General features: G+C 48.2%; 1 protein-coding gene across 2 annotated transcripts in view; it reads left to right on the top strand.

Annotated features, from left to right (window-relative positions):
* The window catches only part of PDE10A (phosphodiesterase 10A), a 605,914-nt gene that overhangs the window by 264,336 nt on the left and 325,196 nt on the right, over positions 1–16,382 (top strand). For both annotated transcript variants that reach the window (XM_078447559.2, XM_078447557.2), the window contains exon 2: positions 526–660. In XM_078447559.2, coding sequence (XP_078303685.1) covers positions 612–660 — 49 coding nt within the window. In that variant the 5' untranslated portion in view covers positions 526–611. The remainder of the gene's footprint in view (positions 1–525; positions 661–16,382) is intronic.

Genomic DNA, 16,382 nt, shown 5'->3' with positions numbered 1-16,382 from the left:
ATGACCTTCGTGAAAAAGGGCTGGCTAAGCGCCCCCTCTCCCCGTCACACATTTCTGAATTAAACCCATAAAATCTCCGAAGATGCTGTCTCCTGGTCGCTGCTATACAACTTCAGCACGCTGTGGTTTCTCCCTATGGGAGCACGTGCGCTCTTGCTTTACGGCAAATAACTCGGAAGACGCCACGGAGACGAGCATTGCTTGCGTGAACTCGCATCGTGGATGGCCCGGGCTCCAGGTCTGCCAGGAAGGTGCGGTTTCCCAGAATCTGCTGCCAGGGGCACTCCTGAGTTGCTCCTTCCTGGTTTTACCGTGAGGCCGGTCCCCTGGGGGTACGGATCCAGGAAAGTGTTTCTCAGACCCTGTTAGCCAGGACGGCACTCACTTAAGGCCTGGCCACACCACGCCCATCTCCCAGACGGACGGTCCGCGACTGGTGATTTCCAGGAGGAGCCCCGCTCCTGATGAAAACGGTCCGTGTCAGGGGCAGTCGACATTAATATCGTGTCCCGTTGTCCCTTCCAGCCAGCTGTCTTCCCTTCGCACTGAGGAGTGGGAGCAAAGGACCGACTTTGCCGGCTCTGAGGAGCAGAGTGGATACCTGGGCGCAGATGGGCGATGACCCAGCGGAAGGCAGCTTGGAGCCCTGCAAGGCAACAGGTACAGAGAGCCCCCGGGACCCTTCTTGCCCTTCGCCTTGGTGTTCTCTCCGAGGAGAGACCCTGAGTGGGGGTCTCATGGGCGGAGAACCCGAGAAAGCTGTCCATGATTGGGAAAGATATGGGACTTCTCGATGTTCAGGACGAGCAGGCTTACGAGAGATTTCCAAAACACCTGGGTGGCTTTTTCCTCTTTTACAACTGTTCTTGCATTTTTGAGGATTTCCTTGCCCGCTAAACTTTGCTTTTTATCTCTCTTATATTTTGAAGTTAAGTCAGGCACCTTCTTGATTAATCCCACTGCCGAACTAGTCCTTTAATATTGCAACGAAGAGTGACATTCTCAATCACTATCAAACAAGGGTATTTTCAGCACAAAAACCATTTACGTTACTTTCATCTGATGGCTTTTATGGTGAAACGAAATACCCGACAACAGAGTTCTTAATTGACCGGAAATGTTTCATGAAACGGGACTATTAGAACCTCGGAGGCAAAGCTCCTAAAACACAAAACAAATGTGCCTTTCTCCGGCTCTGATGTAGAGAAGGTGGTGACCATTCTGAAAAGCGATCCGTTTGTATGTTTGGGCATGTTTATAAGAGGGCACGCTTATAAGTTCTTGGCTGTCTTCTTTTGTATATTTATAAAAACCAGAAGAGCTTTGCATAGGGCCAGCAGAGAACTCCATTTAGCTCTGAGTGTGGCTCCAGGGGCAATGTCCATTCATTCTTGTGGAAATATTCTGTAGCCCCCTCCGGGTGCAAGTTTGATCCTTGGTCCTGGGAATCCAGTTAGGACCAGATGTGGGCCCTGTGTCCACGGGCTCACATTCTAGTTGGAGGACAGAAGGTAAGTCAGCAAATGTTGTAGTTTCCGGGAGTGAAGAGAGTGAAGCAGGGTGAGGAAAGAGTGTGGGACTCAAGGCCCAGCTGGATCTGGAACAGTTGTGACGACCTCTGCTCTCCCAGGAGGACCTGGAGGAAGAGCGTTCCGGGCCGGCTGGTGAGTGTGGAGGCAGGTGTGAGTCGGTGAGTTCAAGGCAGAGCAGCACGGCGGGCAGGGCAGCACAGGGGAGGGGAGGGCATAGGTTCAGAAAAAAGCGAGATCGGAGCGTCCCTGGAGGCCCCCGGTTGTGGTCTCCACGTGTTGGGAAAGCATGAGAAAGTTTGAAGCAAAAGAGCGACGTGATTCGGTTTGAAATTTGGAAGATGGCTTGGTCTTACCTGAAGGGTGCTCAGGACAGCGGGCGGGAAAGCAGAGATGGAAGACAGAGAAATGGCATGGCCTTGGCTTGGGCAGGGTGACCATGTGAGAACGGGGATTTTGAAGACACCCTTGACTTGATGAGCCTAGCTGGTAGATCGGAGGGAGGTACGAGGAGAGAGAGAGAAGGGATATTCCTGGTGAACCGTCGTCTCTTGCCTTGGTTTTCTGCCCTGGGTCCCTTCGTCCTGATGGGCGGGGCAGGGCAGATACAGGGCAGGGGAGAAACGGGGCTCTGTTTTGGACGTGCTGGGAGGGAGGAGCCTTTCCGACGTCCCCAAGCTGCCGAGCGGACAGTGGAAGGTGAGGTTAGGGAGCACTGCCAGTGAACCCCTGAGAAATGGGCCGAGAGCAGGAGGGAGACGGGGGGGTAAGGTGGCCCCCAAACCAAGAGGCGGAAGCATTTCGAGGCGAAAGCAAACGACTGGCAGATGCACAGGAGAACTGGTAGCAGGACTTGGGGGTGTGGATCCCACATAGACCGGTGACCTTGACAAGACCTTCAGTGCAGGGAGAGCCTGAGAGGCCCCAGGGCAGAAGGGGAGGAGGAGGGGAGGCAGGAAACGTCCAGGAGCTTCATTTTAAAGAACAAAGGGGGCGCCTGGGGGCTCAGGATCCTTTTGATTTAGGCTCAGGTCATGATCTCACGGTTCCTGGGTTCAAGCCCCAAGACGGGCTCTGTGCTGACAGTATGGAGAACGCTTGGGATTCTCTCTCTCTCTCTCTTAAAATAAATAAATAAACATTAAAAAGTAAAATAAAGAACCAAGAAGTGGGTGATAGCCGACAGGGGAGGGGGACGTCCAGTGGTTTGGTGTTTGTTTTTTAATATGGGGCGGGGGCAGATGGGCCGAACCTCACCAGCAGCAAATGTCTTACAACCAGGGGGAGATTTTCTCCTCCCTGCGGGAGGATCAAGAACAAAATCGGCATGTTTCCGTTCAGCCTTGATCAGAGGCAAAGGCTGCTCATCCCTCCCGGGGCAGGTGCCTTAAAGGGAGAAAGACCCCGGGAAGCTACCGGTGTGAGCAGCACGCACACCCACAAAATTCAGTTCCGGTGTCAAATTAGTTCTTACACGCTGACATTGCTGGGTAGCCATTTGCCCCGTGTGACTGTTGTTACTTAAGTTCATTAAAATTCAGTGAAATTAAAACATGTTCTGTCTCACTCGCACCGCCACATCTCAGGGGCTCAGTAGTCGCGTGCGGTGAGTGGCTAGTTGTGGGAGAGCAGAGAAGCAGATGATTTGCACTGTCACCTTCTGTGGGGTGGCACTCCTCTGCATCTGGAGGGAAAGGGTATTTTTTAAAGTAAGTTTATTGGTTTATTTTGAGACAGAGCATGCAAGCAGGGGAGGGGCAGAGAGAGAGAGAGAGAGAGAGAGAGAGAGAATCCCAAGCAGGCACCGCACCGTCAGCCCAGAGCCTGACACGGGCTTGATCCCACGAACTTGACATCATGACCTGAGCCGAAATCGAGAGTCAGATGGTTACCTGCCAGAGCCATCCAGGCGCCCTGAAAGACTTAACTAAATTCTAAATCACTTGCTCTGATAGGGATAGCCTTGGGGTTAAGTGTAAGACGAATGTTTCATTCTATAAAAACACTTTTGAAAAATCCACGTTTCCTTGAATGAAACCGTGTAAAACTGTTATTCACAAGTCTTTTTCTCCTTAAAGTCTAGATGGTAAATGAAGATAGGAGTTTGATGTCTCCTAATACTTGTTCCTAAAGGATCCTTTCGTTAGGTAATGAGAACTAATTAGCCTCCAAGGTTTCCCTTTTCCTCTTGGCTGCCAGGAATCTCCTAGCAAGATGTATTGATTTAATTATACTTGGACATTATAATGAGGAGCAATGTTAACACTAAGGCCAAAGTGAATCATTAGGGATCGAGGCAGGATAGAAACGGGAAGGGACGGTGACTTTGACTCTGGTCCAATCCCTACATTTAGTTGTAGATCAATCATTCTGCGTAACATCAGGCTTCTACCTTAAGTACTTATTAGAATGCTAATTTATTGACTTGTAATGGCAAGAAGTTCCGTCTAGTAATGCTCCTGCCCAGGACCCATGGAAAACTCTTTCCTGCTATCGAGACATCTGAGATGCCAACACAGTCATCAGACGTTTGCTTAGGGAACACACAATTAAGGCAAAGGGGAAGAACCGTCTTGAAGGGTGTTTCGTCCAGACCACAGCTCACATCCTTGAGATACCCTTGCTGCCCGGTTGAGGATGTGTTTCTGGTGATAGAACTGCTTTTGTTTCTCAGACTTCATCTTTTCCCCTCGCTGCAGAGCCACACATCCCTAAAATGTGCTTTTCTGAAACCACGGCACCTTGTCGGCCCTGCCTCCGAATTTTCCTGGGATGTGTTTCCATCACTGATGTTATTAGAGTTCTGTTATTAGAGTTCAGGAGGCTGGCCGCCCCCTCGGGGGACAAACATTTCCTTTTACCTCCAAGTTCTTGGAAAGGCGAGGCTCTGTCCTCTCTTCCTCCTCTCTTGTCACACCTGTGTTATCCTAAGCAATCTCAGTCTGAACCCAAGGAAGTAAAATTTGCAATGTTTAAATGAAGCCGTCCTCCTTTAGCAAATGATTGCTTTAGTTATTATATTAATAGTGCATAGGCATTGGCTACGTTTTTGAAGTTATGGAATCCTTTTTAAAAAATAGACTTCATATCTTACCTTTCATCAAAATCATCTGTTTCCTAAATGGTAATAACCTCTATACTTCGGAAGGATTACAACCAGAAGCTGTATATGACTACTTTTGTAGCTAAAGGCCCAGTGACTGTTATATTTGGCATAGCACAATTATGTTCCATCCCATTGTTTGAACAGTCCCCCAAATTCACAGAAATGTCTTACCACCCCAAGGAGTCTTTTCTGAGGACCTGGGCTGCATTTGGGTCATGCTAAGGTGCTATGGGGAAACTTAACGAAGCCTAAAACAACATCCCTCGTGTAAAAGGGTTTGTCTCCGAGACCTTCAAGAGACTCCCCGAATCCTGTCCCAATGGCACCGTCTTGGGGGCCAGGGGTGGGCGCCTGGGACCTGGTGGGTGGCCGGTGGCTCAGGCACCCTCATGTGGTGAGAGAACCGTGCTGTGAAACGGGTAGTGCTGGGCGCTGGGGTTGCAGGGGAGAGAACCACCTTGAGATGGAGGTTTGCCTTTTGAGACCTGGCACCGAGGGCAGTGGGGTCTGCAGAGAAAAGGGGATGCCCTTTAAAAGGAGAGGATTTAGGGGCACCTGGATGGTTCAGCCATTAAGCGTCCGACTTCAGTTCAGGTCATGATCTCGCGGTTCATGAGTTCGAGCCCTCCATTGGGCTCGCGGTTTGTGAGTCGAGCCCCGCATCGGGCTCTGTGCTGACAGCTCGGAGCCCGGAGCCTGCTTCGGATTCTCTGTGTCCGTCTCCCTCTCCCCTTCCCCTGCTCATGCTCTGTCTCTCAAAACAAATAAACATTTAAAATATTAAAAAAAAAAAAAAAAAGGAGAGGATTTCGAGGGCAGAGACAGAATCGGGTTGACCCAGAGACCGAGGGAACCGCGGATGCTCACCGCAGTTGTGTAGGTGGCTATCGACCTCCAGTGACAGGTGATGGGGCTCATTTGTCGTATTTCTCTTCAGGGTGTCGCTTTGTCTTCCTTGACCTAAAGCGTGGGATGATCAAGCCCAGAGCCGGAAAGATGTTTTCGTTCATCTGCTTGGTGTTGCATCTCTTTGTATGTGTATTTGATCTCTGGCTCTTTTCAGAGAGACAGAAAACGAAGGGCATTTCCTGTTCTGTGACACCCACTCACAAAACCTAATCAGCAGGGTTTTTGCTGTGGATCACAGCACATTGATGGATGTCCCCTCTTCAACGGTCGGCACGTTGGCGGATTTACAGGTGTGACGGTCGGGACACAAATGCCTCTCGGGGGTTTTAGTTGTGACAAATAGGGTACTTCGTGTAAACTCTGTGTGAACTCTTCTTGGAAGGGACCTCGTTCAAAGAAAGCCGCGGTGGCAGGGACGCGCCCGTCCTACTGTTTTTGCCTCCAGCTTTCCTTGAAGTTATCCTCGTCACACGCTCCCTGTTTGGACCTGACGTTGGTGATGTGGGCTGGTTTACAATTGAAGCGGGTGCCCCGCCCCCCCCTTTCTTTCCTGGTCCCCACGCTGCTCCCCCTTTCTTTGGTGGGGGGGCGGGGGGGGTGCAAAGCAGGTCCCTCCAAAGCCGTTGCCGTTGCGCGAGTCTGCTCGTTTGGCAGTGGGCGTCCCAGGACCGCAGCCAACAACACCCACGGCGTTTGCTGGCCCGGAGCCCGCAGACTTGAACCCGTTCCCAAACATATACGGAATTTCTCTGTTAGGGACAACATAGGGTGCTGTGTGACGCTGCCGATGCTGCGTTTACTCCCTCCTTGGTGCACGTGTGCGAATATGTTTGGGTTTATGAGAGAAAGTGCCAGAAGCTGCGTTTTCCATGACTTGGCTACTCCTGCAGCAGGGGGTTCCGTCCATTCTGGACGATCTGACTTTGTGGCTTGGGAAATCACATCCTCATGACGGTGGGTCCAGCCAGCAGCCGTCCATCTTCGAGAACCCCGCGGGATTTGAACACAAGGAGAGACGGGCTGGATGGGCCCCAGTGGGCTTCTCAGCCCCCGCGCCATCCCACGGCCATCAGCGAGGGTCGGGGAGGGGGCACCAGAGGGAGTGAGAGGCAGCGGCGGGAAGGAGTGATGGTCGGGAGGTACAGAAGAGGCGGGACGGAGAAAGGGAGACGGGAGACCCCGTTTTGTTGCTTTTGGCCCAAGCCCAGGATTTACACAGCAAAGAGCGAGGTCCAGTGTGATCTTTGGAGTCAGAGGGAACTGGACAGTTTCTGAGCGTTCGAGCGGGTAATGTTTCATATCCGTGTTCCCCAAAGAGATCAGATCAGCATGCGTGTAGATTTAACGTCTTGTCTGCAACAACTCTTGAACTCGCTTTTGAAGGCTTTGAGCTGATGTACGATCTCTACTATGCATTGTCTTTCTTTGGAACTCCTGAAGGGGAAACAGTGAATGAACAGCAAGCAAGTGGCCAAGGGCCACCTAGGCATGTGTCACCTTTGTGTTCTTATGGCTTCACCCACACGACCTTCTAATGGCTCTCAGACCTGGTGCCATGACATGCATGATTTTGTCCCTCACTATGCCTGTGTGAGGCTAAGGCAACAACAACATCAGCCCAATGTTGCAGCTGCAGAAGCCCCACGATGGTCCCTCTAAAGGAAGGAACACGGCCCTGTTGTCCTGGACCCCACGTAGGGTGGAAGGCAGTGTGACGGCAGAGTTAGAGTTACACTCTTCCGCTCGGGGGGTGGTGACAGTTTTGTCTGTCTGAATAACCAGAAGTCATTATGTGCACGCTTGCAAACAACCCAAGAACCTGGCCTTTGCAACACAACACAACCTTCCTTCTCCAAAGTGAGTTTGTTTTTTGTGAGTCTGTGAAACAGGTGCATTTTACTCGACAAAGACTGCAGCTGATCCGTCCGAAGCATTTCAGGCTGCGCGGGCACGTTGAAGACCAGTGGGCTTCCAGACGTTTCTTTGGAATAAAAAAACAAGGGGCGCCAGGGTGATGCAGTCGGCTAAGCACCTACTTCCGCTCAGGTCATGATCTCATGGTTCGTGGGTTCGAGCCCCGCGTCGGACTCTTGTGCTCACAGCTCGGAGCCTGGAGCCTGCTTCGGATTCAGTGTCTCCCTCTCTCTCTGCTCCTCCCCCGCTCGTGTGCGCTCTCTCTCTCTCTGTGTCTCAAAAATGCAATAAACATTAAAAAATTTTTTTTTTACTTAATAAAGATTCTGGCAGTGGGTGATCACCGACCTGTTTTCAGCAGTTGACCTTTCCCAGGGCGAGTCACGCGGTCCTGGCAGTTAGATCCTTCGGAGGGAGATCAGAGAGGCCTTATGCTCACCTGATTGTGGTGCAGATGAGACAACGAGAGGGAGCATCGCGGGACCTGGCCCCGGACCGGCCGAGCTCCCTCACAGGACTTGGGAACCGCAGCCGTCTCCGGGGGGAACGGCTGGCTGCCAGCTCCGGTCCCCGGTGCGTGACGGACGGCCGCCTTGGTCTTGTTCTAGTTCTGTTCCTTTGAATTTTGTGACGCTTGTCAGCTTAGCACATTCGGGAGCGGGCCGCACGCTGTCGCTCTCCCCCGACGAATGAGTGGATCTTCACCGTCCGTGTCTTGACAAGCAGATTTCTGAAACGTTACAGGAAATCTCCTTCTTCTTTGCTAGGCTTGTGTGTGCGCGTAGCCCCTAGAAGGGCAGCGCTGTCCCACTTACGGGTGTGCTGGCTGGTCGGCCAGGTTTGCAGGGATGCGGCCAGCCCACGTGCCGGAGATTAGAATCCGTCCCCTCGGGTCCGCGGTGAGGTCCTTACTCAGGCGAAAAGCCCATTGACGTCAGCAAGCCGGGAACGCGGCCTGGCTTCATTGTAAGTTAAAAGTGGTCACCGTCAGGAGGAAGTGGAGAAAGGGCAGGGAGTTTTTAGGAAGCTACGTTTTAAAAATGTACCTGCTTTCTGCTTTCATGGCTTTCTTTGGCACTTACTTGCACACGGAGTTGATCCGCAGGCTGACTGTGCCGCGGGGCATGTTCTGAATTCACCGGAACCTGACCCTGACCCTGACCCTGAGGTAGCCCCACCCACCAGGGGCCCCGGCAGTGTTTGCCCCTTGATGGAAAGTAGGAAAATACGCTAACACAGCTGATCTGGCACCGTCCTCCTCCCCGCCCGCCCCCTTGCACCTGACCTGCAGGACCCAGGGCCAGGCTGCCCGCGGGTTCCCCGCACGGCATCTTCTTGCCAGCGTGGGAGGACCCGCTGCCTGCAGAATTTCTCTCCTGGCGTTTCTCTGGCAGTCATTCTTCCAGATTCATCTCAAGTCCGTGAAGTCTCCCCAGAGCCCGCTGCACAGGCACACACACGCAGGACGAGTAGATCATCCCCCCCCCTCCTGACACCAAGGTAGTCGCTCTCACATGTCTTGGTATTCTGCAGCTATTTATGTCTCCCGCTCTCCAGACTCTGACTTTCCTGCTGGTAGAAACCCGTCTATTGACGCCTGTCTCCCCGCTACCAGGCACGGTGTCAGAACGTGTGAGAAATTCAACACAACAGTTTTGGTAAGAATCAAAGAAAACCGCCTATCCAAGCCTAATTGGAACAGAACTGCCCAGTGGCCGGCAGAGTGCGAGGTTTAGTATTTAAATGAGTCTGAGAACGTGGGAAGAGCTGTGAGAGCGACTCAGGTCGCGGGCTGTTCGGTTCCGCCCGCGATCAGAGGACGACGGGGACACCCCTGCAGAAGGCACGGAACCGGCCGCAACTGAGGTGGACGGTCTATGTCGGTGGCGCCCCCACAGGTGGCTGTTCTGCAAGCTTCCCTGTAGTCCTAGGCGTGCACTCCCAGGCTTCTGAAGTCAGGACCTTGCTGAACAAAATACCGCTCCTTCCGTCTGCCTGGAACAGAGGGGTGCCTCATAACGATCTGTTTATTCCAATAGGCAGGGCATTCGACTGGGTCCCTCCAACCTACGGGCACAAAAGGGTTCAGCACTACCAACGGGACCTCTGTCCCTGTCCTCCTGGCTATAATATTGACAGGTGCAAGTGTCACGCCAAATAAGTCGAATACCCCACAATCTCCCAACCACCTTGCATCAACGAATGCTTCAAACGTGTCACTTTCACTCCCTGGTATCTACCTGTCCGGTCGTCAGCATGATGATCTCATTCTCTAGCTGAGAGAAAGACTCCTTTAAATACGAACCAGTTACTTTTTCCTCAGAGGTCCTTCTAGGGGTACAAGGACACTGGTAAGTTGCATGATTTAGATGTTATTTTGAAGTCGAAGATAAGCTGATGATAAAATACTTCCTGTGATGGTAGACTTGCTAAATCTACTTGGAAGAATCGTACTTGCGATTTCATTCCAAGTACAATTGGAGGCCAAGGATGATCCTTATAAAACTAGGCATAAATAAAACTGCAGAGGATATACCACGTACTCTGCAGCAAAAGATCATTTAAATTTAAATCTAATCCTTTCCAATGCCCCATCTATATAATATATTGGGTGATAAGTGGCATTTTAATTTCTTGCCCCCAGATTTTCTTTTTTTTTCTTTTTTCTTAGAGAGAAATAGAGATCATGAGTGGGATGAGGAGGGGCAGAGAGAGAGAGAGAGAGAGAGAGAGAGAGAGAGAGAGGATCCTAAGCAGGCTCCACACTCAGCGCAGAGCCCGATGCAGGACTTCATCCCCCAATCCTGGGTTCACGACCTGAGTCAAAATCAAGACTTGGAGACTCAACTGACTGAGCCACCCAGGCCCCAGACCCTAGATTTTCTTATATTCCATATGATGTGACCTCAAAAAGGTACTGTGTGTATACATATGCTGTGTATGTGCTAATGTCAGGAGCCTCTAAGTGAGGTTATATTTTTTTTAAAGCAGCTCTATTTAGGTATAATTCACCCATAGAAACACAGAGCTTCATAGGTTTGGCTGTATTCATGGGTATGTGCAATCCTCACCATGGTGGGTCTTGGAATATTTTTATTACTTCAAAAAGAAATCTCATGCCCTTTAGCTCCATACCACATGCCCTTGCCCCCTCTCTGTCCCACATCCCTAAACAACCAGGAATCTGCTCTATAGATTTTCCCATTCTGGACTTCCATGTGAACGGGACGACATTGTGTGTGTCTTTTCTGTCTGTCATTTTTCACTGAGCACGGGTGTCAGTATTTCATTCCCTTTTATGGATGAATAATTCCCCCATTTTAGGAATATGCCCCATTTTTTCTGTCCATCCATCAACTAAGGGACATTTGGGTTATTTCTATCTTTTGGCTATTGTGAGTAACGCTGTTACGAACAGTTGTGTGCCAGTATTTGGCTTCACTGATTTCCTATATTCTCTTTCTGTTCTCCATGTTAGTAATCTCCACCCTAATCTTTGTGATTCTCTTCTTCAGGTCCAGTTGACTCTTCTTTTTCTTATGTCTTAAGGTGGAAGCTTAGGTTACTGATTTGAGAACTTCCTGCTTTATTGATCTAGGCTATACATTTCCCTCCAAGCACCGCATTAGCTGCACCCATAAGTTTTGGTATGTTGTGTCTTTATTTTCATTCATCTGGAAGTATTTTCCAATTTCCTTTTTATTTCTTCTTTGACCCCTTGATTGTTCGGGAGTGTGTTGTTTACTTTTCTCCTATTTGTGGGTTTCCCGAATTTCTCCATGTTCTTGATTTCTGATTTCATTCCACTGTGGCCAGAGAAAATACTTTCCAGCATTTGTATTCTTTTGAACTTATTGAGGTTGTTGTATGGCCTAGCAGATGGTCTATCCTGCAGAATGTTTCAAGTGCCCTTGAGGAAGACTGTAGTCTGTTGCCATTAGGTAAAGTGTTCTGTACAAATTGGTTAGATCTAGTTGGTTTATACTGTTATTCTTCTATTTCCTTGTTGATCTTCTTATTGTTCTATGCATTATTGAAATTGGGGTATTGAAGTCTTTAAGTATTATTGTTAAATTTTCCCATTTCTGTCTTCAATTCTGTCAGTTTTGTTTCGTGTATTTTAATGCTCTGTCATTAGGTACATATATCTTTGTAATTGTTACAGCTTTCTGATGGGTTGAACTTTCCATCATTATAAAATGTCCCTCTTTATCTCTAGGAACATTGTTGTTTGTTTGTTTTAAAGTCTACTTTGCTATTATTACAGTCCCTTCTGCTTTCCGGTGGTTGCTGTTTGCCTGATGCATGTTTTTCAATCTTTCACTTTAAAACTATTTGTATCTGAATCTAAAATGTGTCTTCTGTAGACAACAAATCGGTGGGTTATGTTTTGTTTTTCATGCACTCAACCTCTGCCTTTCGATTGGATTGTTTAATCCATTTACATTTAATGTGATCATTAATATAGTTGGATTTATTATAGCTTGCCATTTTCCTTTTTTGTTTTCTATATATCTCATGTCTCTTCTATTTATCTTTATATATATATATTTTTTTAATTTCTCTTTTTCTATACTCTTTGACACTGAATGAATATTTTCTAATGTAGAGCTTTAATCTCATTAATGAGTGATTTTCACTCTGTTTTTGTCTTTATGATTTCAAACCTGTCGCTCTTTCTACTATATCAGGCTATGTCTCTCATTTGTGATTACAAGTAGTATTCCTTTTATATGGCGTCAGTCTAGGTTGCCTGCCTTCACCTTAGGCAGTAGCCATTATTAGGGTTATTTTTTTCAGTTTTCACTTTTCATGACACTGGGAAAGGAACTAGAATTTAAAGCTTAACCTAAGTGTTCCTGCAGAGACAGGAGATTGATAACTAGATTCAAGGAGTCCCCTGCTTCTCCTGTGACTGCTCAACCAAAGGTGCCTTGAACAACTAGTGTTATTATTGAATAATCTCATTGGTGTTTAGGAGAGAGATGCACACCACTTAAAATTCTGTTAGATACTAAGGAAATGGGGGTGGGGGGAATAGTAGGAGGTTGGGAGTTTGAAGAGAAAAGAGGGACTCCCTTCATGACATTAATTTTATAAAGCCAAGCCTGAGGAATAAAAAATTCTCTTAGGTGTTATTCTAAAGGGCTGATGGGAACCAGTACTCGCTGCTCTCAGTAGGAGTGGTGACCGAGTAAGGATGTTTTCTTTGTATCTTTTCACCTATAAGCGCAATTCTTTTTTTATTGTGGTAAAATATACATAACATAAAATTTACCAGGTCAACCATCCTGAATGGTATTTCATTGTAAGTATACATCACCATTTATTTATCTATCCATCCATCAGCAGGCCCTTGGATTGCTTCCACCTTGTGGCTGTTGTGCATGAGGCTAAAAGCATGGGTGTCCAAATATCTGTTTGAATCCCCTCGTCCACTTCTTTCAGACACATACACAGAAGTAGAACTGTTTAAAGTCTTGAAAAATTGCTGTGTCATTTTCCATAGCAGTTGGCATCATTCTACATTTCCACCAGCAATGACCAAAGCCTTCAGTCTCTCCGCATCCTTGTCAACCGTTGCCATTTTCTGGGATTTGTTTTTGCTTTTGTTTTTGTTTTGTTTTGATCATCGTCATCCTAATCAGGGTGAAGTGGCCACTCTATATTTTTGAGTTACATTTTAGTGGTTGCTCTAGGGCATACCACATATATGTTATCAGAAGCAGCTTCAAATTTATCCGAGCTTAATTCCTGCGATATGTAGGACTGTTACTCCTATATAGCTCTGTTCCCTTTCCTCCTTTTTATGGTATGGTTATACATATTACATCTATTGTATTACAAACCCAAACCTACTTCCTTATAATTATTACTTTACCACCTGTCATCATTTCCTTAGCAATTACAACTCTGCCCCCGACTGCGTTTCCTTTCTACTGTTATTGGCAAATACATGATGGTTCTATTCTATTTTTATATGTCACAGGCCCAACAACAGACTATACTTATTTTATAAAACTTTTTATAAAATTATTTCATGCTTTATAGGGGACCTAAGAAAGGAGAAAAACATGAATTTATAGTGTCTCCTATAATTATATAATTCATTTTACCAGTGCTCTTTGCTCATGTGGATTAGAATTATGGTATTCTGCCTAAAGAACATTCTTTAGTATTTCTCATGAAATGGGTCTGGTCGCAACAAATTATCCCAGTTTTTGTCTTAGAAAAAGTTTTTTTTTTTAATTTTTTTTTTTTAATGTTTTTATTTATTTTTGAGACAGAGAGAGACAGAGCATGAACGGGGGAGGGGCAGAGAGAGAGGGAGACACAGAATCGGAAGCAGGCCCCAGGCTCTGAGCCATCAGCCCAGAGCCCGACGCGGGGCTCGAACCCACGGACCGTGAGATCGTGACCTGACCCGAAGTCGGACGCCCAACCGACTGAGCCACCCAGGCGCCCCTCCTTAGAAAAAGTTTTTATTCCCCCTTTATTTTTGAAGTATACCTTTGCTGTGAATTGAATTCTTTGTTGACGGTTTTGTTCTCCTTCAAGCACTTCGAATATGTTATTCCACCGCCCTCTGGCCTCCATTGCTTCTGCTGAGAAGTCAGCTGTCACCTTACTGGGGTTCCCTTGGATGTGCGTTGTTTTTCTCTTATTTTCAAGATTTTCTCCTTGTCTTTGACATTTAATGTTTTTACTTGATATGTCTGTCTATAAGTCTCTGAGTTTAGCAGATTTGGAGTTCATTCAGCTTTCTAGGGATGTAGGTGATTGGTTATTGTCCTTCAATAAATTGGGAACGTTTATGAATTTGAATATTTTTTTCTTCTGTCTTCTCTCCTTCTGGTACTTCCTTTATACGTGTGTTGGTGTGCTAAATGATACCCCACTTTTCTTCGAGGCTCTGTTCATTTTCCTTATTCTTTTTTTCTCTCTGTCCTTCCGCTTGCAAAATCTCTATCAGCCTATCCTCAAGTTTGCTAATTCTTTCTCTTGCCAGTTCATATGTTCTGTTCGGCTCCTGACCAAGTTTTTATTGTGCTTTTCAGCTCTCTAGTTTCCACCTGGTTCTTTTCCATAATTTCTCTTTCTTTATTGGTGCTCTAGATGTGATACAACATCACCACACCTTCCCTTACTTCTTCAATCATGGCATCCTTTAGTTCTCTGAACATATGTATGACTACTTTGAAATATCCTGGTAAATCTGGCATATGAGGGCATCTGGGGGGCTCATTCAGTTGTGTCTGACTCTTGGTTTTGGCTCTGGTCATGATCTAATGGTTCATGTGTTCGAGTCCCATATCAGGCTCTGAGCTGCCAGCCCTTGGGATTCTCTGTCTCCTTCGCTCCCCTGCTCAAGTGTTCTCTTTCTCTCAAAATAAATAAATAAATAAATACATATATATATATATATATTTTTTAATCTGTCATCTGGTTACTCTTACAAGCAGTTTCTGAGGAAAGCTCTCCTTAAAGAGGGGACATTCAAAAGTGAATGCCCGCAGACTATAGGCAAGGGTCCTTGTTTTAGAAGGTTCTGGTAGGCCCTCCCCCCCTCCCTTCCCTCTTGTTCCTTCCCAGGTCCCACCCTTATTGGCTTGATAGCTCTGGGTGCTGGGAGGTCCATTCCTGATTGGCTCGTCTCGGTTGTATGAAGGCTGGTCTATGGCCATATCATTCCTTGTGGGTCATATGTTTCATGGCCTATTTCTTATTTTTAGTTAGATCTTTTGTAAGATTCCTGAGGGGAACCTGAAGGGGAGTAGGTGGGGTCCGTTTCATGCTGGAGAGGAACCTTACCCCTGAGGGGGTCTGCAGTGGTCACACCCTCCCAGCATTGTTCCAAAATGTGTTTTTCTCCACCCAGGGACCTCAGGTCCCAACCTTTCCCCTCTGCCTATTTTATCCTATTTTTCCCTATCATAGTGGTTGGATTATTTTAGTGTTGTGTCTCTCTCTCAGTCTCTCTCTCACACACACACATACACACACACACACACAGCACAAGCTTCTGATAGTCTCCTTAGAGAGACACAGCTTTGGGTGCACAGTCACCCTGGGGGACAGGGGTGCTGGCGGGGCCCTTTTCCTGCCTTTCTTGTCCACACACAGCTGTTAAACTCCACCAATGCCTTGCTGGCCTATCATTCAGTTGTTTTCAACACTGCCCTGGGGCATAAATTGCCTCACAGACTAATCCAATCAAATTCTGGCTCCTTTAAAGGAAAAGTTTCTGAGGTCATGTTTGATATTCCGACCCTAGGGAGGCTCCTGCCAGCTGTCTGACTTCCTGCTCCTCTCCTGCAAGCTAGCCGGCGGCAGTCTAGGCGGCCTCTGTCTTAAAATCAAGAAGGTCCCCCTGGTTGCCTCTCGCCACTACCTCTACTGCTCTTGAGGGGGCCCCGGGTGTAAATTCTCCGGCCCTGCTGCAAAGGCAGTCAGTGCCTTGGGAGGAGAGAGGAGCTATCTGGGTCAGGCCTGCTTCTCCCCACCCCCCGGGCCAAGTCTCTGAGCCAGGGCTGTGGGGCTGGGAGTGGGACGGCCATGAACTTCTCTCAGAGCGACACCTGTGCTCCAGCAGCCGAGTGCCTGTGAGGGAGGATGCGTGGAAGGCGGGCGGGTCCTCCTTGCTCGCCTCTCCTGGCGTGGAACCACCCCTACCCAGCTAGGGGAGGGCTCTCGGCCTGCTGCGTCAAGGTAAAGGCCGCGTTCCACGGGTGGGGGGGTCTGGCCAGAAGGAGGGAGACCCCCCCTCGGCTGCGCTCAGCCGGGACACAGGCAGCTGGGAGAAGAATGAGAAACTCATATATATTCTATATATTCCCTCCTCCTGGGAAGAAAGCCCTGTGCCCGGGGGCTGGTGGGGGACGGCAGGGTGATGCCTGAGGTCTGGCTGCAGCCTTCTGGAGTGA

Source organism: Panthera onca, chromosome B2, assembly GCF_046562875.1.
Source record: "Panthera onca isolate mPanOnc1 chromosome B2, mPanOnc1 haplotype 2, whole genome shotgun sequence".
In the NCBI taxonomy this organism is placed as follows: Eukaryota; Metazoa; Chordata; class Mammalia; order Carnivora; family Felidae; genus Panthera; species Panthera onca.
The sequence above is the reverse complement of the archived record's forward strand: the minus strand, read 5'-3'. Positions and strand labels throughout refer to the sequence as shown.